This window comes from Nuphar pumila, chromosome 2, assembly GCF_984573655.1.
Source record: "Nuphar pumila chromosome 2, dmNupPumi1.hap1.1, whole genome shotgun sequence".
Lineage (NCBI taxonomy): Eukaryota > Viridiplantae > Streptophyta > Magnoliopsida > Nymphaeales > Nymphaeaceae > Nuphar > Nuphar pumila.
The window spans coordinates 119,045,075-119,070,408 of record NC_143250.1 but is presented as its reverse complement, the minus strand read 5'-3'; the positions used below and the strand labels follow the sequence as shown (position 1 = coordinate 119,070,408).

The window sequence follows — 25,334 nt, the reverse complement described above, 5'->3', positions numbered from 1 at the left end:
ATTCTTTATTAATCATGAAAGAAAGAGTATCTAATAATAATTGCAAAAGACATATCAGAGTTATTTTAATAACATAAAAGTAAATAAAGAAAAAGACTGAGCCACGATGTCCCTCTGTGAACTGTCCAGCAAAAGTGTAACACTCGTAGCTCTACCAGAAGCTAGTCACTTCACTGGTCTCCTACAACTGCGAAAAACTACAAATAGAGAGTATCAGAAATCCAAAGAATTCTGCGTACGAATCATTCTAATGAAATAAATGAGCATAAAGAATACATATAAGATTTCATACAATAATTTAGAGGAATGCAATTATGACAATTACATAATTCAAGTAAGCATTTATGCAACAGAGAGCATTTATTAAGCATGAAAGAACATTAATCAATAGCAGGAATCATTATTTAAGCAATGCAATCATATGACATGTATTAGAGAACAATAATATACATTAATCAATATTTAACAATTAAGAGAATAGGTAAAATATGCATATTCTAATGCATAGCAGGATTATGCATGATTTATGTGCAATGCATGAACACTTTATTATCTTTCATTAAAGTTTTTATTTTCATATGCACGCCCTATTAAATGTGTTAAAATGTAAACTGTAATATATATATATATATATATATATTATTTAATATTATTATATTTTCTTTTATTATTTTCTTTTTCTATTTTTCTTTATTTTCTTTTTTAGCATCTAGTTCAATAGAAACTAGATATTTGATCAAGTCAAGTTCCTGTTGGAACTTGACTGTGCAAATAGCTGTTGGACTGTAGTCCAACAGCTATAATAAATGTTGTTGGACTATAGTCCAACAGCTATAATAATAAATGTTGTTGGACTGTAGTCCAACAGCTATATTAAGAGACGTTGGAATCCAACGTCTCTTTTTGGAGAGCTCAAAATGAGCTCTCCTCTCTCTCCCATTTTTTTGTATATATAGGGGTGAACCCCTTCAATGTAATGTACAATGCTTCTTAAGCATTTTGTTCATGAATAAAGTATTATTTATTTTTCAAGTGTTCTTCCCTTTATACCCTTTCAAGGGTCATGCTTGTAGTGTCTCCAATAGACACTTGTTTGTGAGTTATTTGTGCATTTATTGAAGACCACCATTTCATTACATGGTATCAGAGCTACGAAATCCTTAGATCTTGAAGTGCTTCCGCCTCGATTTCCGTGCCACATTTACAAAAGGTGTTTCATCACCTTGTTCTTGGCTCAAGAAGATTTGTTTGAAGAAAGGCGAACTTGTGCTACAAAAAATTTTGGTTTTGTATCTTCTCTTATTCCTTTGTCTACTCTTTTTCTTTTCTTTTTATTTTTCTCTCTCTCCTCCTATTTATTCCTCTCTTACCCTTGTAAAAGATGGATGACAATGATAAGATCACCATCATTCCTATGAAGCTAAATGATACTAACTATGTAATGTGGGCTTCGATTATGAAGCACCACATTTGGGGAAAAGGTTTATGGGGTATAGTGGATGGTTCCGATTTGGAACCTAAACTATCTCTTACCAAGAAAGAGGGTGATAAAGAGGTTCCTCTAACGGAAGAAGAGAAGAGTAAGGCGTTAGCCACTTATGAAAAGAAATGAAAAGAATTGAGGATAGGGCATGCAAAAATTATGTCATGGCTCATCAATAGCATAGACATTAAAAAATGCTCTAGTCTAGCTAAGTTTGAGCATGCCGATAAGGCTTGGGAATACCTCAAAAACATGTATTCCCTTAAAGATATTGCACATGTATGCAATTTACAAGATAAAGTTCGGACAATGACTCAAAAATATAAAACTATTCGAGAATATTATAATGAGTTGTCCGAACTTTGGGAAGAGTTGGCTCTTCTTGAGCCCAAATGGCATTGTGCCGAAGACATCGAGCTTCGCCAAAAGCAACTCGATATGGAACATTTCTATCAATTTGTGAATGGTCTAAGGCCGGAGTTTGAATCCACCAAATCGGCCCTTTTACATCGTGGAAAAATTCCTTCTATTGTTGATACTATAGAAGAGCTCATTATGGAGGAAAATAGACTTAGAAAAAGTACTCCAAAAGTTGATGATGACTCCGTTTTAGCTGTATCTAGACCGGGGAATCATACTCGTACTTACAAGCCGCCTTATTTTGGAAGGCAAAACGACGACTTTGATAAAAGAAAAGTTATTTGTCATCATTGTCATGAACCGGGGCACTATAGGCCTCAATGTCCAGAGTTAAAAAGAAGAGAAGAAAAAAGAGTTGCATCTGTTGAATCTGAGTCAAAAGATCAAGATGCACCTGTGTCTATGGCTCAACTGATGGAAATCCTTCAACCTCTTCTCAAAGGGGTATCCTCCTCAACCGAAGCCTCAACTGGAGCGGCAGTTGCATCTTTCTCCGGTCCAGGTAACTTTCCTTGGCTTTTAGATTCTGGTGCTTCTTTTCATATGACCTCAAATGTTAATAGTCTATCCGAATGTCTTAAAAATAACTCAAGTGTATCAAAGGTTTTTACAGCCGATGGCACATCTCTCGAAGTAAAAGGAATAGGATGTTTTGAAAATCTTCAAAAATCCAAAAGATTTTTTATCCCAGAAGTTAGATATATCCCTAAACTTAATTTGAATCTCTTATCTGTCTCGCAAATATCTGATTATGGATGTAATATCTCCTTCTCTTCTCATGGTTGTTGGGTACAGGATCACCAGTCAGGGAAGCTGATTGGGGAAGGCCATAGAGAAGGAGGACTTTATTACATGGACTTTTTGGAATTACCCAAGAATGCATTTTGTTATAATATTCAGAAATTAGAATTGGATTTATGGCACAAAAGGCTTGGCCATCCTCATATGTCTAAAATTCAATATTTTCCAAGTTTGAAAAAAATTTGTAATTCTGAAAATTTTTCTTGTAAAGACTGCATTCTTGGCAAAATGAAAAGGTTACCATTTCTTAGTAGAACTTTTGTTTCCTCACGACCACTTGAGTTAATACATTCGGATGTTTGGGGCCCCGCACCAGTTATTTCCAAAGGTGGTTATACATATTATGTCATTTTTGTTGATGACTTTTCTAGACATACTTGGATTTATTTTCTTAAACATAAATCTGATGTCTTTGCTAACTTCCAAATATTTCATAAAATGGTTAAAAATAAGTTTCAAAATGATATTTCTGTTTTTCGCACAGATTCAGGGGGAGAATTTATGTCCAACGAATTCAAAGACTATCTCAATTTACATGGTATTACACATCAAAGATCATGTCCACACACTCCACAACAGAATGACCTAGCCTAACGCAAACATCGGCACATTATGGAAACTACTAGGACATTGCTAATTGCAAATCAAGTTCCAAAAAGTTTTTGGGCTGAAGCGATCCTAACTGCCACCTACCTCATTAATAGGATGCCATCTTCCTCATTAAAGAATACAACTCCAATAGAAAAGCTTGTTAATTTAACTCCAGATTATTCTAGATTAAGAGTCTTTGGATGCAAATGTTTTGTTTTCACCAACAGAAATGACAAACTCTCTCCTCGTGCAATCCCATGTGCCTTTTTAGGATATGCTGATAATAAAAAAGGCTACAGGTGTTTTGATTTTCAAAATGACAAATTATGTGTCAAGAAATGTATCTTTTTTGAAAAAAGAAAGCTTCTTTGAATTTGAAAAATCCAAGGATGTCATTGAATACTCGTTTTTAATTGATCCAACTTCAAAATCCAATGAATGTGATGTTGGATGTGACCTTGACAATGATCAAAGTCCTATTGTTGTTGAAAATGATGATAATGAAGAGCAAATCCATAGGGATGTTAGTCTACAATATTCAAGACGTAGAGAGCAAAATCTTCCATGTGCATTACAAAAATACTCTGAAGTCTCACCTAGAAGAACGTCTAGAATCTCTAAACCTCCAGAAAAATTTGTGTCTTATGAATCTTTTTCACCCACGTATAGAGCCGTCATTACATTAATGCAATCATATGTTGAACCATCATCCTATTCTCAAGCAAAAAATCATATAGAATGGATAGAAGCCATGAAAATAGAATTGGATGCACTATAAAAGGCCAATACTTGGACGATACAAGATATTCCTCCGGGTAAGAAACCTATAGGTTGTAGGTGGGTATACAAAGTCAAAATCAAAAGTGATGGGACCCTGGAAAGATATAAGGCCCGTTTAGTAGCAAAAGGATATGCTCAAGAGTATGGCATCGATTATGAAGAAACATTTGCTCCTGTGGCCTGTATGACCACTGTTAGAACTTTAATAGCCTTGGCCTCCATTAGAACATGGCCTATCTTTCAATTAGATGTCAAAAATGCTTTCCTGAATGGGAATCTCGTTGAAGAAGTATACATGGAAGCCCCACCTGGTATTAGTATCCCTAAGGGTAAAGCTCTTTGTCTAGAAAAAACTCTTTATGGTCTTAAACAGGCTCCAAAAGCCTGGTATGACCGATTTAGTCATGTTATGCTTGATATTGGTTTTCAACGTTGTTTAACTGACACTGCTTTGTTTGTTAAAAAATCTGATGCAGGCATCATTATTCTTCTTCTCTATGTGGACGATATGATCATCACCGGAGGCGACAAACAGTGAGTTGCAAATATCAAATCTCTTCTTAAAACTCACTTTGAAATGACTGACTTAGGTTTATTAAGATATTTTTTAGACATTGAAGTTGTTTATTCCCCTCGGGGGTATTTGATATCTCAATCTAAATTTGCTCTTGATATCGTTTCCAGGTCTGGAATTACAGATGATAAGAAAGTAGACACTCCAGAAGTTGTCAATGTTAAAATGAAAATTGATGATGGAGAACTTCTTGATGATCCTACTCCTTATAGACAACTTGTTGGAGCTCTTTCTTATCTTTCCATTACTAGGCTAGATATAACTCATGCGGTTCATACAGTCAGTTTCAGCATGCTCCCACCTCCGTGCACATGGAAGCGATTTTGCGTATTATTAGATACTTAAAATCCTCTCTTTCACGAGGACTCTTCTTGTTTGCTTCATCTCCATTAAATTTAATTGCATATACTGATGCTGACTGAGGAGGTGATCCCAATAATAGACACTCAACTACTGGTTTTTGTGTGTTCCTAGGTGAAACCTTAATTTCGTGGAGGTGCAAGAAGCAGCAGAAAGTCTCTCTTTCCTCCACCGAAGCTGAATACAGAGCCATGGCAACCACCACTATGGAGGTTGTTTGGCTCAGACGATTGCTAGCGGATATGGGAGCTAAAGCAACGCAAGCTTCAAAGATGTGCTGTGACAACAAAAGTGTGATCTACATTGCAAGCAACCGGACATTCCATGAGCGCACTAAACACATTGAGATGGACTGTCACTATGTCAGAGATGAATACTTACATGGAACCATTGATCTGCCATATGTTACATCAGAATATCAATTAGCAGACTTCTTCACCAAGCCTCTCGCTGCTCCCAGATTTCACTTCCTCTTAGACAAACTTTCGCTCATTGTACCGTAAGTTTGAGGGGGAGTGTTAAAATGTAAACTGTAATATATATCTATATATTATTTAATATTATTATATTTTCTTTTATTATTTTCTTTTTTAGCATCTAGTTCAATAGAAACTAGATATTTGATCCAGTCAAGTTCCTGTTGGAACTTGACTGTGCAAATAGCTGTTGGACTGTAGTCCAACAGCTATAATAAATGTTGTTGGACTATAGTCCAACAGCTATAATAATAAATGTTGTTGGACTGTAGTCCAACAACTATATTAAGAGACGTTGGAATCCAACGTCTCTTTTGGAGAGCTCAAAATGAGCTCTCCTCTCTCCCACTTTTTTGTATATATAGGGGTGAACCCCTTCAATGTAAACCACTATGCTTCTTAAGCATTTTGTTCATTAATAAAGTATTATTTATTTTTCAAGTGTTCTTCCTTTTATACCCTTTCAAGGGTCATGCTTGTAGTGTCTCCAATAGACACTTGTTTGTGAGTTATTTGTGCATTTGTTGAAGACCACCATTTCATTACAAAATCCATACAATTTAAGTTTTTCTTCTTAATTACTGTTGCCCGTGGATACATCAAACAGGTACAATTTCCCGAGGTCAAGTTAGGTTCCCAAGGTAGCTTAACACTCAAATTGTATTTTATTACTGGGTTCCAAACTTAGCCATCGACCGAATCACCTTCAGAACATTAGGCATCTACATTTAATGTCGGGACACTAAGGACCTCCATATCAAAACAACAACTGTATCGAACACACCACCCCCAAGTAAAGTGGCGGACTTTCCTTAAAACCGTAGCCAGGAAAAAGAAACCTCAATATCGAATTCAGGGGTCAAAGTAAAGCACACGGAGTTTTTGTATCCTCGTGGTCCCCCAAAACCGAATCTCTAAGATTCTTATTCTTCCGATGAAAGATCTCAGAACGCATATTACATTGTTCTTATTCATTATCTTTTTATTAAAAGCCAATTATTGAGTTTTGCAAATCAGCATGCAAAAACAAAGGCAAAAACTCGCATATACTCCCGCGAGAACCATCACGGGACTCTCGCCCGTGGAGACACATAGAACAATGCAATATAATGCAATAAAAATAAATATGATTTTTGCGATGCATTCAAAATACATAAAGAAAGAGCAAACCAAAGCTCGAGGCCCACCAAGCCCATGATGATTTATTTCGAACATCGATGCATCGTATGCAAAAATCATAACAATATGCAATTTATGCAATGATACCAACATGATTCCAAATGCACATTCATTCATACCAATTTAACAATGTGCATGAGCTACCACAGTCATATGCATGTGTTCACCACACATGTGAAATTGCTTTCATGTAATCACTTAACACACATGCATTCATTCATGATTCATAAGTACATAAGAACATTTATGCAGGATTGTGCATGCTAAACACACATCGATTTCATGTATGCACATGCACTTGAAACTAATCCATAAATGCACGATAATTAAACATGTCCCATAAATGTAGGCACATGAAACTTTTCATTCATAACATGTGTTAACATCCACACATATGAACATAACCCGGATCTAGAAATTGAATTTTCGGGTTGCACACATTCATATCATGTATGCACCTGTACCAAAACAAACTTTGCAATAACATGTTAACAGGCATGCATTCATATCCAACATGCTAAAATCAAACTAAAGCATAAGAAGGATTTCATTCATCAGACTAGGCACGTTCTTTTTAAGTGTACATGAGCACTTGGAATCACTTGAAATAGTATATTGCTAATGCGTATCGTATCAATTCCGAGCATATGAAACCAAACCCCATTCTTTTATACACAAGTCAGCTTTAGTTTAATTAACAAGTCTTGAAATAAATTTAAAAAGCATAATTGAATACCCAAAAAAAAATTTGATCCATGGCAAATGAACACCTTTGATGAGCATGATTGACAATCCAAAAGAGCAAGACAAAGGAAATATCCATTGGATAAGGCAGTAGACATCAAGTATGAGAATAGGTAGCATTTCCCATTGAAATCCACTTATAGCAAAAGCAGACAAATCATGATTTCACATGCAAGTTCCAAGTGAACCAGCAATTTCACTTTTTCATTTCTCCAAGGAAAAGGTGCAATTATTAAGGCACACAACACCCCAACTAGCCCCAAGTAAGAGACTGTTACAACCATCAGATAATAAACCAGTGTCAAGTCCCAAATTATTTTGGTGTATCACACAACCTGATGCTAAGCATCGTGGCATAGAAGTCTAGGTCGAAACCTCCATTATCATCTTTATAAGGGATATATAGACTCCACAAATTAGGTAAGAAATGTATGCTCCTAAAGGAGAAAGTGGATGCACAATGAAATTTTACACACGTAGAGGCATCTTAACCACACACACATTGACACAAGCTCAAACTTCTCTTTTGAGGATCCACATCATACAATAAGATTTCACCAATAGAAAGTCCACAATGTTCCATTCATATGACAATGTTTATTAAACCACGTAACCATATCATTTCAAAAATATTTCCAAGTACTCTATATTCAGCTTCTATACACTAGCTACAGTTTTTTTTCTACTTCTCCATGAGATCATATTTCTGCCCAAAAATATGCAATATCCTGAAACAGATATTCTAGTGTTTGGATCTCCAGTTGAATCCGCTAAATCAATACATGTACGAACCAACTCAACGAGTGCTCATGGGTATGACGTCTTTTCCTGAAACATTAACTTGCCATGAAGTATATATTTGTATCATAGTCATACTTATACAAATTTGTTTTTCTTCTCACAGACATACATGCGCTGAATCATCCATACTTTAGGTTATTCATGGAAATCGATTCTTACCCTAGAACAAGTACTTATCAATCTACTATTATCGTGAATAAAATTCTGTTTTACTGAGAAAAAGGCACATCCAGAAATTTATTTCTTTGAAAGCGTGAAAAGAATCAAAGCACACATGTAATAACTTATTCTTGCATATTTCTACAAGAGTACATGCACCAAATCTGGACCAGATTTGTGCATGTTATAAGCATGGCAAATCTTTTCCGATTTGGGGATTCACAAATATAAGTGCATAGATATAAATCCTTTTTTTCACAAACAAACTTCAAAAAAGAGTAGAAATCACACTCCCATTGGAGTAAATACCCAGATTTACTCTCTTCTCACGTATTTTACCAAATAATTGCACGAAATACATATCCATGCTCTTTTTCTCATTCAAAACAAGAGAGGAACCCGTACCTCAGAATCGATGCGGGGGTGAGCGTGCTCTGTTGCGCCAGCTGCGAAAAAGGTAATCAATTAACCATTTGAAAGAAAACTGGAGGGGCGGGCGGACTCATCTGCAAGCCGGACCCGACCTGGCATTCATTAAGGGAGGCAGAGGCAGGGAGCCGAGCTCCCTGTTCTGTCGAGACCCGGTTGCAGGGGCACGTCCCTGCCGGAACAGGAAAGGCATGGGTGGCAGGATATCTCCCCAGCCATCTCGTCGACAACCGAGACAGACGACCAAAGGCAGCAGAGACAGGGAGTGGCAACAGCAGGGGGTTCGGCTCCTGCCGACCTGCCGAGAAAAGGCATAAGACTACAGGGGCTCGACCCTTGCCGGCTTGCTAGCAAGAAGAACAAGTGGCAGTGGCCTGGAGTCGCTGGACCGAGCAAGGCTCCGACGAGGGTTCGGTTGGACAGAAGAGGAGGATAGCGGCCGACGGTCTGCAACTCAGCAGAAATCATATGCAGAGGGGCAGCTCGATGGTGCTGCAATAAGTGGCACTTTCAATGGTGCCGATGGTGAAGGTGGTGCTGTGAGCACCCAACCAAGAAGAAGGGGCTCACGATGGTGGTGCACCACCGTGAGTCAAAAAAGAAAGAAGAAGGGAGAGGGCGCACCCACAGTGGTGGTGTGGCCTCTGGCAAAATGCAACCCATCGAGAGAGAAGAGAAAAGTCGTTACCTACGAGATTACCGAACGGCGAGGTCAGCTGCCGGAAAAACGATGAGTGAGCGAGGGAGAGAAACCGAGAGGGAAGATGGGGGGTACCGGAAGGGGTCGTCGTCGGCAGTGGAGCCCGGTTGGTGAGTCACCGAAGTTCGAGCAGGAGAAGAGAGACTGCGAAGAGGGACAAGGGCGAGCGGCGGAGGGTTAGGGTTCTTCTGAGAACCCTAACCCGTGCCCTCTCTTAAAAAGAGATGGGGGGGGGGGGGGGCGGGATTCGGGGAAACCCCAAAGGGGTTTCATTTTCCTCGTAGAGGGGGAAAGGGAGAGCAGCGCGGGGGAGGAAGAGGGTTTTAAAAAAAAAACCTCGCCCCCCGTGCGTCTTAGGTAATAATAATAACCCTAATGGGTTATCGGATCCGAGTCGGGTCCAAATCCGACCCGGGGTCCGAAAAGGATTTTTTTAGAGGATTTTACAATATATGTATATATATATATTCATATATTATATTTATATAAATATGTATATGTATATGTATATATATAATATATGTATATATACATAGTTATTTATATAAAATATATATTATATTATATAGTCAACTTGGATTGACTAAGTCAACAATTGTTGACTTTATATAACCGTTGGAGAGGGTCCAATGGTTATATTTCTAATCGTTGGATCCTCTCCAATAGCTAGAAGGGCTCTCCCCTTCTTCTCCTTTTCTCTCCTTCCCTATAAATAGGGATGGTTGTGTGCATTGTAAAGTGAGAGAGTGATTGGTAGTTTCTTAGGTTTTGAGTGTTTGTAGTAAGGCTCCTTTGTAATTTTTTATTTCTTTTGTATTATTTGAATTTCATCCTTAATGAAATTGTTTCTTTTTAAGTCTTGTGTTCTATGGATATTTCTATTATGAATGTATGTTTATCTACATTGTATTCTTGGTCCATAGGACACATTTCAGAGTACATTGGGATCCGTGTCATTTCGTGACAATATCAAAGTGAGGCTTCAGGGCCTTGAGAAAAATTCATATTAATGGATGGTATGGATTCAAGAATTCTGCATTCTGGTATGTATATTTGGCTTTTCTATTTTCATATATATGGTAAGTGTTTTTAAAAGGGTTATGTTAAAATTAAATGTTTTTGAAATGTGTTGATATATGAAATATATATCTTAGATTATGGACGTGTATTTAAATTTTTTATTTTGCAAAAGTATGTGGTTTCTTAAAATCTTATGTGTTTCATGTTTTGCAAAATATTAAATTTCATGTTTGAATGTCTCTTAACGTATGTGTGGACTATCTTTGAGATTTTTTGTGATGTGATCAAGCATAAAGTTTAAAAGATGTATTGTGTGATTTATTCTTAATATAGATGTGTTTTCTATGTTCTCATAAGGTCTTTCGATTATCATGTGAATGTGTTATTTCATGTATGCTTGAGTGATATTGCTCTATTAAGTAAGATTATTTTCAAATGACTTGTGTTGGATTAAGGCATCTTTAGGTATATGCCTCAAATAGTCTTTATTGAATATCATAAACATGACTTGTTATCATATACTCTATTTTTATTTTTAAATGTGTTTATCTTAGTGGTTTCTTTCTTGTGTATTAATATTCTATATCATGCATCTTGAAGATTATATATTCGTTGCATTGTGAGAAAAATCTCTTATTTAATGTGATCATATATATCTATATATGTGAGTTCATAGCTATGTATGTCATTAAATCTCTATGGCTCTTTGAGAACATTTTATCAATAATGTCAACATTTTTATGTATTTTTGTTCCTTTTTAAGAGGATTGTGCATAGCCCTTAGTTGGCTCTTTGTATCTTGCCCCACTAGTGGCTTTCTATTTGTGTGATTGTGCACTCTTTATTCCCCTTTGTAGTATCTCTTGTGTACTTAGCTCTTTTGGAATCTCTATATTTTGTCTTCAATTGCATCATAGTAGATTTAGATCTAACTTCTTAAAATTATATATGTTATTCTTGTCTATTTAGTGAGATTTATTGAATCTTTCCTATGAGATGTGCCTTAGTGCATTTGTTTCTTGATTGATGGATTTATGATCTTTTTAAAGATTCTCAAAGTTCATAATTTTATATGGCTTATATTGAGCATGATTCTTGTTTGCTTATTCAAAGTTGTAAAAATTGTCATATGACATTGTTGTGCATATGATTGCACTATATTCATTATAAGATTTCATCTCCTTTATTGGATTTTGATTTGAAACTTTGTCTTTTCAAATCAGTTCCTTTTTATGAACTCACTTATTTGGAAATTGATTTTCGTGAATATGTATTGCCTTTTTATGGCATTTGAATTGTCTATCACTAAATTTTATATGATGCATCATTTTTTTTTGCCTTGTTATTGGGTAAAGGTTAGCCGTTGAGGTGAGTTATGTGTGCACCTCATGTCATCCTATCAATCTAGATTCTCAAGTTTATGAGTGATGTGTTGTCATTTTCCTTGAGTCTGAATGATGGATAATTGGCCTCTGAACTCATCGATGTTGGAAATCCGAGTTAGTCGTTGGGATAAGTTGATCTCAGTTTCTATGAGTGTGTTTTAACACTCATTTGTTTTTATAGCCATTGGATGCTTGATATCTTATGACGGTAGTTATGTTTTTGAAACTACGGAGTTTCAAAAGTTTGTTAAAATAATTATTGATGGTATTAGTTTGTTTCTCACTACAAGCTCTCTTACCTTTTGTGTTCCTTCCTATTATGTCTTGTATCTAAATGTCATTATATGTAGCCAAGAAATGGTCATTTACACTTGTGTTTGTTTAGCCCATAAGTGGCATTGTGATTATGCTATTGTTCTAGTAATTGATACACTCATGTTGAGTGTCATTATATGTAGACAAGAGATGTTTATTCACATTTTTGTGTGTTTGTTTAGCCCATAAGTGGCATTGTGATTATACTCTTGTTCTAAAAGTTGATACACTTATGTTGAGTGTCATGATATATAGACGAAATGTTTATTCGCATTTTTGTGTGTTTGTTTAGCCCATAAGTGGCATTGTGATTGTACTCTTGTTCTAGTAGTTGTAGTCGACACACTTCTCTTGAGTGTCATTATATGTAGACAAGAGATTTTATTCACACTTATGTGTGTTTGTTTAGCCCGTAAGTGGCATTGAGATCATGCTCTTATTCTAATCGTTGATACACTTGATTTTTAAGGATTCGAGGTCTACTGAGATGATTGCTTGTAATGGTCAAACTAGTGTTAAGATTTAATAATATCATTCATTGTGGATTTTTTAAATCTTTTCGTAATTTTTCTAAACTTATTTGCTCTTGTATGAGAAATGATTACTAAAATATTTTCATGTATTTTTGCATTTAATACATGATTTGTTTCATGATTGATTGTCTTGCATACTATGCATAAGTTTAAATAATGATTTGGCATGATCATTATTATGTGTTGAGACCTTTGTGGCTTTTTGTATGCACATATTGTGCCTTGGTGATTATTTTCATTAGAATGTTATATTGTCCCATAGTGGACTATTGTTTGTGTAATTTCTTTTGCTTTGTGTAATCCCTTTATGGATTTGCTATTTGTATTTTACTATTTTCGCTTGTTTCTAAACATGTGATCGTAAAAGTTTGTTTATTTAAAATTAGTTTATAAGTGACTTTCTTTAGTTATATGACTGATATTGCTTCTAAAATTGATCGTTGTAATAATGGAAATAATTTCTTGTATCTTCCGCTGAGTGAAAATAATTTATAATCCTTTATGAGTTGCTTGTTCATGATATTGATGATGTTGATATGCATTAATGTGACTTTTTGGGGATAAATATATATGTGTATGATTTTGCATCTCTTAAAATTATTCTATCATGATCTCTTGTGAATTAAGAACTTTTGATTATCTATTAAGTTGAGTTTGTCAATGACTATCATGTTTAAAGTTAATGATTGTTCAAACCCAACTCTTTAAATAATTTTGAAAAATGTTAAATTGACTTATTAAATATTTTCTACAAATTGTAAGTTTGCGTGCTTGGCCATCCTCTCTCCATAATTTATATAAGTATTTCTTGTTAGACTGCTCTTGTAGGTTTTGTTTTTCTCAAAGCATTGGTGATATTGAAAATCTTCTGTGTAATCAAGTGTATGATTGAACACCCTTTAAAGAAGCACCAAATGAAAGAACTTTATGAAGTCAATGAAGACATTTTATGTAATGGGATTCTTCTTTGTAATTTCAAACTTATAGTGACTCACTGTAAGTTTGAGGGGGGTGTTAAAATGGATGTAATCTTATATATATATATATATATATATATATATATATATATATATATATATATACACGTACATATATAATATATGTATATATACATAATTATTTATATAAAATATAGATTATATTATATAGTCAACTTGGGTTGACTAAGTCAACAATTGTTGACTTTATATAACCGTTGGAAAGAGTCCAACAATTATATTTCTAGTTGTTGGATTCTCTCCAACGGTTATAAGGGTTCTCCCCTTCTCCTTTTCTCTCATTTTTCCCTATAAATAAGGGTGGGTGGGTGCATTGTAAAGTGAGAGAGTAATGTTAGTTTCTTAGGTTTTGAGTATTTTAAGTGTTTGTAACGAGGCTCCTTTGTAATTTTTCATTCCTTTTGTATTATTTGAATTTCATTCATAATGAAATTGTTTATTTTTAAGTCTTTGTGTTCTATGGGTATTTCTATTGTAAATGTGTCTCTACATTGTATTCTTGGTCCATGGGACGCATTCCAGAGTGTAATGGGATACGTGTCATTTTGTGACATACCTTTAGTAAAACTGCTTAGATTGACATATAGTGAAGACAAACCAACTATGAGTTATCTCTATGAAGTCATAGATAGGGCAAAAAAGACCATTAGAGATAATTTGAATAGAAAGAAAAAATCTACAAACATACACGATGCATCATTGATCATAGGTGGACTGGGCAACTTCATCAACCTCTTCATATTGTGAGATACTATTTCAATTCTTCATTTAGATACTCCATTACATTTAAATTGAACAAGAAAGTTAACAAGGAAATTTTGGATTGCATGAGGTTGATCCCTGAATATCGCATCCACGATAAAATTCACGAAAAGATGGAGATACATACAGCTGTGCAGAACCTTTCCACAATGCATCCAAGCAATTTACTTTGACTATTTCAATTTCATTTTGTTATTTATTTATGATGTTTTGTATCTATTGTTGTTTTTTCATTTCCTTTTTTTTGTATTTTTAGACATGTGTGGACTAAATTTTGGAGTGATCTTCCAAATTTGAGAACTTTTGTTATTTGCATTCTTAGTCAAACACGTAATACAAGTGGACGCAAAAGAAACGGGAGCATCTTTGAGCAAATCTATAAAAAAAATAGATTGGGGCACAAAAGAATCAATGACCTCATCTACACTCGCTATAACTTGTGGCTAATGCAAAAGTATATAAAATTATCAAGTTTATTTGTTGTTTTCATGTATTCTTTTCTCAAGGGAATTTTCCCAATACAAGATCATTTTTTATGTGAGTTTCAACTCATAAGTGGTTTATCCTTTTATGTCTTTGTATTGACCCATAAGAGGTCATATTCTTAAAGTATTCTCTTGCCCATAGATGGCTCTCTAAAGCATATGCATCGGTTTGTGACAATTAGATTGCTAATGTATTTGTTTATTACTAGATCGGATATTGTGCATGTAGTTCATACAACAAGTCAATTTCAGCATACGCCAACTTCGGTCTATATGAGTGTTGTGTTGAGAATAGTTTGATACATTAAAAATATTATATCTAAAGGGTTTTTCTTGTCTTCCTCATCATTGAATTGTATTGCATATTGTTGAGAATAGGTGGTTTAAGGTTAAACCTTCTTAGTTTGGAGGTTATTTGAATTATTTTCTTAATAAGGGACCTAGAGGTAATTTATTCTTTTGGCCTCTCTCTATTTAACATAGAGAGCAGCCCTAATGTGTTTTAAAGTTCTATTTTTCACACTGTTGTCTCTCTCTCTCTCTCTCGGTTTCAGCATTTGCTTTCAGGGCTTCAACATGGTATCAGAGTCGTAGATCTCGGGAGTGTGATCGATCTACACAACACAGAAAAAAAAATCAAATAAAACTGAAAGAGGTGGAAACAGGTGTGTCAATTCCTTTTTTTTCTCTGATGACAGATCTTTGACACGATGAGTGTGGATCCTTAAGATCTGCATATAAAAAGTTTTTTTTTGGTTGCTGAGAAAAAAAAAACCAACCGAAAATTTCTGGGTGTCGTGATCTCTATGCTTCTGCGTGCTCCTGTTATCGTGGGTTGTGAATCTGGTTGCCGAGTTCCCTGCTGAGTCGTGAAATGCTTTCTTCCAGGTTTTTTTTTTCAGAACATGCTGTCATTTGTTGTGAATCTGGGTGTCGAGTTCTTCTCGGATATTATTTGACTATTCATTTTTAGAACATGAATATCAGCAGGTGTGATTTCTGCTATGTCGTGAGTTTTTCAGTCGTAGCATGAGTGTTGCGAAAACAGATGTTAATAGCAATTTTTTTTTGGAAGCAGCAGGTTGTGTCGTAGTATTGGCAGGCGTGATTCCTGCTGTGTCGTGAGCTTTTCAGTCGTAGCATGAGTGCTGCGAAAACAGATGTTAATAGCAATTTTTTTTGGCAGCAGCAGGCTGTGTCGTAGTATTGGCCTGTGACAAGTTTCTTAATTAGAACTGCTGCTGTGTGGAAACATATGTTGCGTGATTCTATTGTTTGGGTCATATCGTAGCATTGACTTGTGAAAAGTTTTGTTTTGTTGCTGCTGTGTGGACACATTTGTCACCTGTCAAGGCTTCTTTTCTGGTGTGACAACTTGTGTAGTCGTGGACTTGACTGACGTGGGGTTATAACACCTGTTGTTCACGTGAGTAAGTCTGATTTTTTTTTGCTGAAATAGGATTCCATAATCAGTATGGGTGAATCTTCGAAATGTGACTCTAAAACTGAACATATTGGGGAATATAAGGCTTTTGCAAATCCCTTCTCGTATGGTTCCTCTGTAAGGTTGAATGAAACTAACTATGCCAGGTGGTCCCGAACTTTTATGATGTCTGTATCTGGACATCGTAGAAAACATATTTTATTGGAAGATGAACCTAATGAAAAGATTGGAAAATATGTTACTTGGGATGAAGATAATGACATAGTTATGTCATGGATCATGAATAGTGTCGAACCCCATATTGCCGATGGATTAATTTACTATCATACAACCAAACAGATGTGGGATAATCTTCGAGATATGTACTCACAAGAGACTAATGTGAGTCGTATCCTGCAAGTCGAACATGAGATATATAATTTGCAGCAGGGAGATCAAACATTGGCCCAATATTATGCCTCTGTCAAAGTTGCGTTTGAAAGACTCAATGCTCACAGGCCTCTTTGTTGCTCGAAGCAAAAGGATCATCAAGAACAAACTATGGTTGCTTGGTTTCTTACAGGTCTCTCCTCAGAATTTTCTATTGCAAAAGTTCAAATGTTGACTGGATCAGATGTACCTACTCTTGCTGAGGCATACAATCGTCTGAGTAGACTTGTGATCTCTCTTCCACAATCTCAACCTGTGACTCAGTGATCTGCTCTTGTTGTCTCATTTGGTTTTGGGCGTGAAAATATTCAGAATATCAGAGGACGAGGTCATGGACGAGGTATGTGAGGCAGAGGAAAACTTCAATGTACATTCTGTGGAAAATCTGGACATTTAGAAGATCGTTGCTGGGATAAGCATTGTCGGCCAACCTCTTCTTCATCAAAGTCTTATGCTCCTAAAGCAAATGTTACTACTCTCGAGGCAACAAAGGCACAGGAAAATATCTCTGCAAGTGAAAGTAGTATCACCCTTAGTCGTACTGAATATGATGAGCTGGTAGCTCTTCGACCTTTGAGTTCCACCCCTCTTGTAGCTGGTGTTGCCTATTCAACCGGAAATCATCTTCATCCGACTAACAGTAAGTGGATTATTGACTCTGGTGCATCCAGACATTTGTGTGGAAATTCACTTGTTTTTTCAGATCTAAAGGATATTAAGGCTCAGCTTGGAGTCTCATTAGCCGATGGGAGCTCCTCCCCGGTTGTTGGTCAGGGAAATATTTATATATCCTCCTCACTACAGTTGAAAAATGCTCTTCATGCTTCAAACTTTCCTCAAAGTTTACTTTCTGTTAGTTGCCTTATAAAAGAACAAAACTGTAGAGTAATATTTGATCCAATGGGTTGTCATTTTCAGGATTTGCTGACGGGGAAGAAGATTGATGGAGGCTATGAAGAAAATGGAATTTACTACCTACACCATCTAATGGGTATTGTTCATGCTGCAATGGAACATTCATTCAGTCATGTTCAGTGGCATCGTCGTCTTGGTCATCCTTCATTGTCAAAGCTTCTGTCAGTCTTTCCTCAGATTCCTTTCACCACATCATTTCAGTGTGAAGCGTGTCAGCTGGGCAAGCATCATCGAAGTTCATTCCCTTCGAGTCAAAGTCAGTCTAGTAATAAAGTCTTTGAACTTCTTCATGCAGATGTATGGGGTCCCAATAAGATTCCTACTAGGACTCAATGTCGATACTATCTAGTCATTGTTAATGATTTCTGTAAGTTGTCATGGGTGTTTTTAATAAAGGAACGATCTGAAGTTCCAAGTATTCTCCAATCTTTAATTCTTGAAATAAAAACTCAGTTTGAATCTATTGTCAAGATTGTTCGCACTGATAATGCTCTCGAGTTTAAATCAAAAGGTCTATTACAATTTTACCAAGATAATGGCATCCAACCCCAAACTTCATGTGCCTATTCATCTCAACAGAATGGGGTGGCTGAGCGAAAACATCGTCACCTGCTTGATGTTGCCAGGACCATTATGATTTAATCCAATGTTCCTGCGTTATACTGGGGTGATGCGATTACAACTGCTTGCTATCTGATCAACCGCATGCCTTCATCTTCTGTGGGTGATCAAATTCCAATTCATATCCTAAAACCCAATACCCCCCTCTTCTCCCTCTCGCCCAAAGTATTTGGATGTGTTTGTTTTGTACACAAACTTGGCCCTGACCGTGATAAATTAGTTGTTCAAGCTACAAAATGCATATTTATAGGTTATCCCAAAAATCAAAAGGGATATCGATGTTATGATCCTACTTCTCGCCGAGAGTATGTCAGTGCGGATGTCTCTTTCTTGGAATCCACTCCATATTACTCTAGTATCGGTTCCACGCTGCATGTTGATCCAGCTGAGTCTTGTCCATTACCTATACCTCATTTTCCTTTAGAATCTGTGCCCTCATTCCCGAACCAACCTTCATCCTCTTCCAGATTTCATAATCCTCCATTGGTATATGTGCGTAGAGATCCACCTCCGCAAGTGCCTTCATCTTCTTCTTCCCCTGAGGTAAGTTCTACTGACAATAGTGATCTTCATGATGATGATAACAGGCCTATTGCTCTACGAAAGGGGACACGACAATGTACCTTATATCCCATATCTCATTTTGTCTCCGATGCCAGAATTGGAAATCAGATGAAATCTTTTATTTCAGCCTTATCTGCTGAAACTATTCCTCTAAACTATCAGCAGGCAAAGCTTGATACTCGCTGGAAGCTGGCAATGCAAGAAGAAATGGATGCTTTAATATCTCAACATACATGGGATCTAGTTGATTCCTCAGCAGATGCTGACATTGTTGGATGTAAATGGGTATATACAATAAAGTATAAATCTGATGGTTCCATTGAACGGTATAAGGCCAAATTAGTAGCAAAAGGGTATACTCAGACATATGGTATTGATTTCTTTGAAACCTTTTCTCCTGTTGCACAGATGGGTACCATTCGTCTTGTTCTCTCAGTAGTTGTTCAGCATGGTTGGAGCTTGTACCAATTAGATGTGAAAAATGCATTTCTATATGAGGATCTATCTGAGACCGTTTACATGCAACAACCTCCAGAATTTGAGGTTGAGGGGAGTGTCAGAAGGTGTGTAGATTGAGGAAGGCGATTTATGGCCTGAAACAAAGTCCTCGTGCATGGTTTCAAAAGTTGTTTGAAGTGATGTCACGCTTTGGCTTTAATAGGTCAGCAGCAGATCATACACTATTTATCAAGAAAACTGGCTCTGGCATGGTTGTTATGGTGGTATATGTGGATGACATCATTCTTACAGGAGATGATGAGAAAGCTATTGAAGCCACAAAGGCTCATCTTCAAAAACACTTTGTTACAAAAGACCTTGGTTCACTCAGGTATTTTCTGGGTATAGAAGTTGCCAAGAGCCGTGAAGGGATGGTGTTGTCTCAACGGAAGTATGTTCTTGACTTATTAAAGAAAACGGGAATGTTGGGAGCTAAACCAACAAATATTCCCATGGACTATAAAGTTCAGTTGTTTGAAGAAGGGTCAAAACCGGTTAATAGCAAAAGTTATCGCTCCCTTGTAGGGAAGCTACTGTATGTAACTGTGACCAGGCCGGATATTGCTTTAGCAGTAAGCAAAGTTAGCCAGTTTATGGACAAACCGACTGAGGTACACTGGAATGCAGCTATTATGATTCTCAGATATCTAAAATCTTCTCCTGTAAAGGGGTTATTGTTCAGGAAAGGTGGAACTCTGGAGATAGTGGCCTATTCTGATGCTGACTATGCAGGATCTGTAGTGGATAGAAAATCTACCACAGGATTCTGTGTGTTTCTGGGAGACAACTTGATTTCTTGGAGAAGTAAGAAACAAAATGTGGTTTCTAGGTCGAGTGCAGAATCAGAATACCAGGCTATGACCCAAACAGCTGCGGAATTGATTTGGGTTCGTACTGTTCTTTATGACCTTCAGGTGAAGGTTTCCTCTCCTATGACCATGATGTGTGATAACAAGGCTGCAACATATATAGCGAACAATCATGTCTTTCATGAGAGAACGAAGCACATTGAGGTGGATTGCCACTATGTAAGAGATATGGTTCAAGCTGGACATATCACTACCAGATATCTAAAGTCGAAAGATCAAGTTGCAGATATGTTTACAAAACCTCTTGCTGGACCAAATTTCTCAAAATGTTGTGACAAGCTGAGCATGATTGATATCTATGCTCCAGCTTGAGGGGGAGTGTTGAGAATAGGTGGTTTAAGGTTAAACCTTCTTAGTTTGGAGGTTATTTGAATTATTTTCTTAATAAGGGACCTAGAGGTAATTTATTCTTTTGGCCTCTCTCTATTTAACATAGAGAGCAGCCCTAATGTGTTTTAACGAGTTCTATTTTTCACAGTGCCGTCTCTCTCTCTCTCTCTCTCTCTCTCTCTCTCTCTCTCTCTCTCTCTCTCTCTCTCTCTCTCTCTCTCTGTTTCAGCATTTGCTTTCAGAGCTTCAACACATATATTTTGACTTTGACGGTGGAGGAGATCCCAAATGCCGACATGCAACTACGAGTTTTTTTGTGTTCTTAGGTGATTCTCTTATATCCTGGAGATGTAAAAAACAAGAGCATGTGTCATTGTCCTCCACGGAAGCTGAATACAAGGTGATGGCTACAACAACAACCGAGGTCATGTGGCTGGAGTATTTGCTTAAAGATAGAGGAGTTGATGTCTCGAAATCTTCAAAACTACGATGTGATAACAAAATTGTCATATATATTGTCAACAATCATACATTTTATGACCAAACAAAGGAAATTGAGATGGATTGTCACTACGTTCGGGAAGAACACTTGAAGAGGACTATTGATTTACCATATGTGTCGTCTGAATACAAAGGAACTTTCTTTACCGTGATTCCTTTTCTCCTTAACAAACTTTTGGTGATCTTATTGCAAGTTTGAGAGAGTGTTAAAATAAGATTATATGTATGGATATATATATCAGGTATGTATATTTAGATATCAGGGGTATTTTGGTCTTTTCCTGATGTAATAAGGACAGCCTAGTAGGGGCTGATTATGTTCGTTGAACGACTAGTTGGACTGCCTCCCTTAGCTCTTTCTTGGCTCTATAAATAGGGCCACTCTCCATGTTGTAAGGTATGATTTTCCAAGCATATTTGTGATTAAATACAATTTAGATTTTTTATATTATGCCTCTTGCGTGATTTGTATTTGGTGATTGTCTCCATTGTGAGATTGTATTTGACCCATTACTGGCCTTTGTGTTTTTGTACTCTCTTGTAGTCCTTGGTACCATTTGATTGTGTTTGTTATTACTTCATTTCAAATTTGCTATATACATCATGAGATTGTTTTCATCCTGTACCAAGACTTATAACAACTGGTTTTTTGTGAAGATAACATGAAAGGAAGTACATATTAGAAAGCTAGAATGGAGACTGTAGAGGTTAAACTCTAGATGCATACTGAAGGTGTGTCACATAAACCTTCAAAATGAATATTTCCTAAGATAGTTTACTGGTACATGTATTATCTTTTTCTGCAGTCTAAAACTAGTCAGAGCAGTTGCCAAACATAAGATTTTGGGCATCAATTTAGTTGGTAGAATTGCCGTGTTGATTAAGGAAACTATCAAGCTACTGAACAAGCAGATGCATGATCAAATTTAGAAAATGTAACTCGCTTGAAATGATCAGCAGTGCCATTGGGTGGTTTTTAGAAACAAGGAAATGTGACATCCTACACATGCAGCTATTGCAAGAGTATAAAGATGCATAAATAGAAAATAGTGAAGGGATGGAGCTTACAGTTCCAAGAGTCAACAAGCTTTTATTTATGTAGGAACCCTCCTTGCGCCTCACCCCAGTGGTTTCAGCCCTTGAACTCTCACTACCTGCCAGATCGATGAGGTTCTGCAGGCAAGTCAATGCAAATCTGTAAGAGATAAATAAGATAATAGAAGCGTTTATCAAGAGAAGACTATTAATATGGATGAAGCAAAAAAACAAATCATTTTAACAGAAATCCCACAAATTATTTGTGCCACAAAAGTTGCATGAGAAGGGAATGGCCAAATCTTGGCAGCAGGAGAAAATTTAAAACATTTTAAAAGTTGACCTACCAACTGCGACAAAGTAACTGCTTCACCTTCATTGCCCTCACCACAAGGACTGCTCTCTATTGTCTGTAGCAGGAACAAAAACCAATGTCATCTGTTTTCTAGTAGAATGCACAAGTATTATTTTAATACACTTTTCTTTCCCACGAAGAAAAAAGAAACCTGAGTGTGCAATAGCAAACTTATGATCCAATAGTGATGATTTAACTATAAGAATGGAGTTATAATAGCATCCAGAAGGCAGTAATAAAAAAATTTTACCAGTGTAAATATCGTATGGCTTCTGCTGCTGAATAAATTGAAATTGTTTGATCCCACATGCCTGTGCTCTGTCACCAAATTAGATAAATTTTAATTAAGAAAAGTTAAAATAAAGATACACCACAAATGAAAAATTACAAACCACGAACAGAAAAAAAGAATTAAAAATTTTCCTTTGTAGAAAATTAACCTAATCTCAAGAGAGGGCGTTGACCATGTGCTATACAGAGTCGTGAACTTTTTAGAGGAAATCATGGGGTTTACTTCTCATTGTTTATATATGCAGATCATAAGCATGATACAGTAATCTAGTCTTTAGTTTGTTAAGGATAGTATGTATGTATTTTGTGTTCACTTGCAAGGGTAAATTAGGATTTCAAGTTTTAACAGAGATCACAGTTCTCATGTAATACTACCAACACAAATCCCAAGGCAAATCTTCACATATTATCAGAACAAGGCAAGGACAAGACCACTATGTCACAAGGATTCTTCAATTTTCCCTGGCATCATGTCCCTTTGTATACTATTTTAATAGAAAATTGCACAAAAATGGCGTATCTCATGTCCTTGTCACATATCAAGACCCCCCTTAATCAAGTTTGTATTGTTTTCACTTATCTGCTTCCTCTTGAATATCCTTTTCCTAGTTTTTATTGTTTCATTATTCTTCATCTCCTCTCTTTCAAACCTTTCTCTTCTTTTGAATCCCTTTCTTAAACCCTACCCTCCCTATTATTCTTTCTTCATAGTCTTTCTCTTTTCTTTGCTTTGGCCAGAATAGATCATCCCCACATATTGGAGCCAAAAAAATAAGTGATTCTAAAAAAGAAATTGAACGATTTGTGAACGTTAGGTCTGACCTATCAAATCTGAATGGATGAAATGAACATGAAACAAATAAAAATATGTTCAAGCACTAGTGCCTGAAAATTCTATTTCCTTCTCATTTCTAATGTGATAAAGAAGAACTAACAAATCAATATAGAAAGTGATTGATTATTTAAAATTCTTTAATTAAACATCCATTTTTCATCTAAAAATTGTTCAATTAAACATCATTTTTCAAGTAACTTACAGAATTTTTTCATAGATCATCACTCTTAGGTCCTGATTGGATGACAGGGGCAAAACCATAGTTGCCAAAACGAGAAGCGGTACGGGAATCGGAATTGGGAAGCAGTCAATCCAATTTTTTGGCAGATTTAGGAAGTGGAAGGGAAAATCTTTCAAGAAGCGTAATAAGAAATTATGAGAAATAATGACAAAATGATTGATGTAAAAAGACAACTTTTAAATAATGAAGTTCTTTAAAGAAAAAATAAGTCAGTCAAAATGAATAATTAAGAAATAATGTTCACAATGGACAATTATATCATCTTATTAGAAAAACTACCTAAGATAATTTAATAGAATAACAAAATAACACATATAACCAATAAAAATGCAACATCTTTAAACTACAAATTCATAAGTTTATTTCGGAGTTTGGATACAAAGCATTGAAATAACAAAAAATTTGTGCAGCAATTGATGTGTAATGCATCACACATTACAATTTTAAGAAACTTCAACTAAGCCTAACAATATAATCAGATATTGTATGATACCTTTAAACAATATGAAATGTACAAGAGTAGACAATGTTATATATATATATATATATATATATATATATATATATATATATATATATATATATATAATAACAAAACAACATCTAACAACATACAACTAATTATGTATTGTTAATGTTTTTACATTAATGTAGGTACGAATATGGAATAAAGCTGCATATAAGATATATTTGTTATGCAGAACGTAATACAAATTAGGCTGATAAGCTATTTCTCCATTATTCAAGAATTCAGCAATTTGAAGTTTTAAATAGTTTAGCTATATTATGAAATAGAGAACAAACAGCTGCAATAAAGAGAGAGCTTAACAGTCCAACATGCATACAGAAAAGCATATCAAACTAGATATAGTAATTCAAAAAAATAAAAGGAACTGTTTTTTTTTCAATCAAAACAATAAGACTAAAATCAAAAGTCATGTGCATTTATATTCTATATTTTATGTAAATATGTACATTTATTTGAGATGAGCCAGAAAAAAAGAGGGGTATGTGGCTGTGTTAGACAAAATCACACTACAAATGGTGAGACACTACAATTCCTATATACGAGGAATATAATTTCTTAACTTGGGCATTAGAATTTCAATGAAAATAAGAACTCAGCCATGGGATTCGGGATTCCCATCACATAGGAAGTGTGATTTCACACCACTTTTGGTATCCGCTTCCTAGGAATGGAGATTCCCACATTATAGTAGTGCTTCTGGTAATTATGGGCAAAACCAGGTTTGTCAAAAACCTAGTTTTCCCTAAAAATCAGGTTTTTGATAAACCTGGTTTGCCAAAAGCCTATCTGGGTAAGTTGTTTGGATGACCAAAAACCGTGTTTACAGGTTTTTGGTCACCAAAAAGGCAAAAACTAAAAAAAATGAGGCTGGCCATTTTCCAA

General features: G+C 35.8%; 1 protein-coding gene across 1 annotated transcript in view; it reads right to left on the bottom strand.

The window, feature by feature from the left end:
* LOC149846911 (kinesin-like protein KIN-7K, chloroplastic) overlaps positions 1–25,334 on the bottom strand; it is a 99,049-nt gene that overhangs the window by 34,757 nt on the left and 38,958 nt on the right. The window contains exons 9-11 of the mRNA XM_089996655.1: positions 22,807–22,874; positions 22,549–22,611; positions 22,235–22,339 (exon numbers count right to left, since the gene is read on the bottom strand). Of these exons, the coding sequence (XP_089852781.1) occupies positions 22,235–22,339; positions 22,549–22,611; positions 22,807–22,874 (236 nt within the window). The remainder of the gene's footprint in view (positions 1–22,234; positions 22,340–22,548; positions 22,612–22,806; positions 22,875–25,334) is intronic.